At 32.1% G+C, this 2734-nt stretch overlaps 1 protein-coding gene across 1 annotated transcript; it reads left to right on the top strand.

Annotated features, from left to right (window-relative positions):
- Positions 1-1103: 1103 nt before the first annotated feature.
- On the top strand, positions 1104-1900 carry LOC134259889 (complement C1q-like protein 4). The gene is made up of 2 exons (XM_062742488.1): positions 1104-1242; positions 1480-1900. The coding sequence occupies exons 1-2, from the start codon at positions 1104-1106 to the stop codon at positions 1890-1892; spliced, it is 552 nt and encodes a 183-aa protein (XP_062598472.1). The 3' UTR covers positions 1893-1900.
- Positions 1901-2734: the final 834 nt, after the last annotated feature.

The raw sequence follows: 2734 nt of genomic DNA, 5'->3' as shown, positions 1-2734 counted from the left end.
CAATAAATTATCAAATAATAAACAAAATTTCAAGTAAAATCAGTAAAACTCTCACACAGAGGTTTATAAAAGATCATGCAATTGTAATAATGACATAATTTTGGTTTTATATACCACATGGGGCGGTTTAATTCTCTTTTCAGGTATTTAGAACGAAAATGATAATGAACGCGTTAATGTCTCCCCCGCATTTCCAAACAACCGTTTCTATGGTAACTGCCATAGAGTTACTACTGGACTTTTACGAATAGCGCTGACTTTTACAGTTGACAGCTAACTTTCACACTATAACAATATACGGAAGCTCTTTTACGATAGAACTTTTAGCTCAACATTAAATTGAACCAAAATAACGGGTTATTAGAAAAGTAAATCAGTTGTCCTTAAAGAAAACGAAAACCACCCTACCCCAAACTTCCGGTCATCATATGTTAGTGCCCCTAACAACATTAGGGGCACTACCTATGACCACTAGAAATGTGTACTTATCTATTATCAATTCCGTACCTCCATACATAATGCAGGTTTAAATGTCAAGTAAATCGTCAACTGTGAAAGTCAGTGCTTCTCGTAAAAGTCCATTAAAGATATTCCAAAAAAATTTAATTTAAAATATTCCTCAAGCGTCTATATTCTTATTTGTAATTTTCAATCAATTCCACTTTAAAATAAATAAAATATGAAGAAATTCCACGAACTTTTGGATCAACCCTGGTATGGTAGTATAAGGAATTTGATATACGGAAAGATTTTTTAACAGCGACCTAAGACATTTCTTGCGGCTGGAAAAAATGTTCCTCGAATTAAGATAGAAAAAAGAAAAGAAAATAATTTTTCATGGCACAAGAAACTTTCACTTCTAGACAATGTAATAATTACATTATATAGGCCTAGTTGTAGCGTTGTCAAACTGAAATAGAAACAACGCGTGATCCATTTTAAAAATTGAAACTAATATCGTTATTTGTTGCATGTAAAGATTAATTTGAAATAAGATCCCTCATTCTTTATCTTATCACGACATTTTGATTTTAAATCTGATATAAGAGGAGGACGAAACTGGAGTTCTATGCATTCTGCTTTATGTTGAGGTTTAATACAACATGCAAAAACCATTGTTGCTTTTCTTTCTTTTCGTCGGCGTTGCTAATGGCAACGACTCATGTGACCGGAAGGAGATGGAAGACACAATCTGTAGTCTGTGCGGACAAAGGAAAGGAAGTCAACTAACTAGTGGAACAGGTATTTTAAAAAAGTGTATCATAAAAAGCTTTTGTTAATGTTCCTAATTTGAAACTTACTAATATTTCTATTTTCAGAACAAATGTATGTTTATACATCACTAAGAAAGCTTTATTTAAACACATATCTTTAATGCTTTATTAATTTCTGTGATGAACATTTCAAAAGGTTAAAATATATAAGGAACTTTAACCTGATAATAAATTAAGATTGAGTTAATCTTTTTTTTTTTTTCAGGTAAACCAATTGCGTTTTATGCGTATATGTCCAGTAACATTCCGGTGAAGACATTGTCCAAACACAAAATATTCGTTTATGATCGCGTTGAGACGAACATTGGCAACGGTTATGACGTCAAGTCAGGAACGTTTACCGCTCCAGAGAACGGGGTTTACGTTATTCACACAACTACTTTTTCTAACGATAAATCACACAGTGTTATAGAAGTAGTAAAAAATGGAGTCGTTAAAGACGTTGCATATGCTGACTCGGGTCATCATGATGATGTCGCCTCAACTTCTACATTAACTATTTTGAATTTGAAGAAGGGAGATGTACTAAACACCAGAGCTGGACCAGGATATGGAGGACAATTACTAGTGAGCAACAAATATGCCCGAATGAGTTTCTCTGGATTTAAACTCATGTGAAATAAATAATCTGAAATAAAAGGCTAAATTTGAAGATTTATATCAAGTTTTTCTTATTAACATTTCTTTATCATCTGCTCCTTCTTTTTCAGTAGTTTATCAATGCGCAAGTAAAAATATAAGATTCACCAAAAAGACACTTTATACCTTTTCAACAAAGACGTTATCCAACAAAGTTAATTTAAGATTGTGTAGTAATACACTATTCCGCCTGTATATGAGCAAATATCGCCCAGTTGATTCAATACGCAGGAACATGTTCTACGTACGAAGAATTTCTAAAACGAAGCAGGCTAATGATAAATAAATTGATGATACAAGAGTATCGACAATTTTTTAAGTCAATATTTTCTAATTTCATAATTTGAAAAACTTGATTTAAAACATTAAGGAAGTTGTTTAAATTCAACTTAATTTTCTTTGCCTGGCCTCGTTCAAAAAATTATCGAATTTCGAAACAAGAACATGTTCTTGCACACTAAATCAGTTAATAACCGATGAACATAAATGACACATGTAGGTGATAACGGAATATAACTACGTATGTACGTACCTATAAAGGAAAAGTTGACGGTGTAAATACTTGGGTGAAACACAATAAAGGGGACAGTAAGGTTGCACTTGAGGGTAAAAAATTAATGTCTTTATTTTGGCCCAAAATTTTTTTTCTAAAAAGTAGATTATCTCAAGGATCTGAAACATAAACGGTTTTGTGAAATTCACATAAGAACTTTGTTTTTTACAAGCTGATAATAACCTCATTTACACAGGTTACGGACAGGTTGTTTTTGAAATGAATATTGAAAACTGTTTATAAACTTTAATTTTTTCAACTGCTCACA

This window comes from Saccostrea cucullata, unplaced genomic scaffold (assembly GCF_032062105.1).
Source record: "Saccostrea cucullata isolate Sc308-1 unplaced genomic scaffold, CSIRO_AGI_Scuc_v1 ctg4085, whole genome shotgun sequence".
In the NCBI taxonomy this organism is placed as follows: Eukaryota; Metazoa; Mollusca; class Bivalvia; order Ostreida; family Ostreidae; genus Saccostrea; species Saccostrea cuccullata.
The sequence above is the reverse complement of the archived record's forward strand: the minus strand, read 5'-3'. Positions and strand labels throughout refer to the sequence as shown.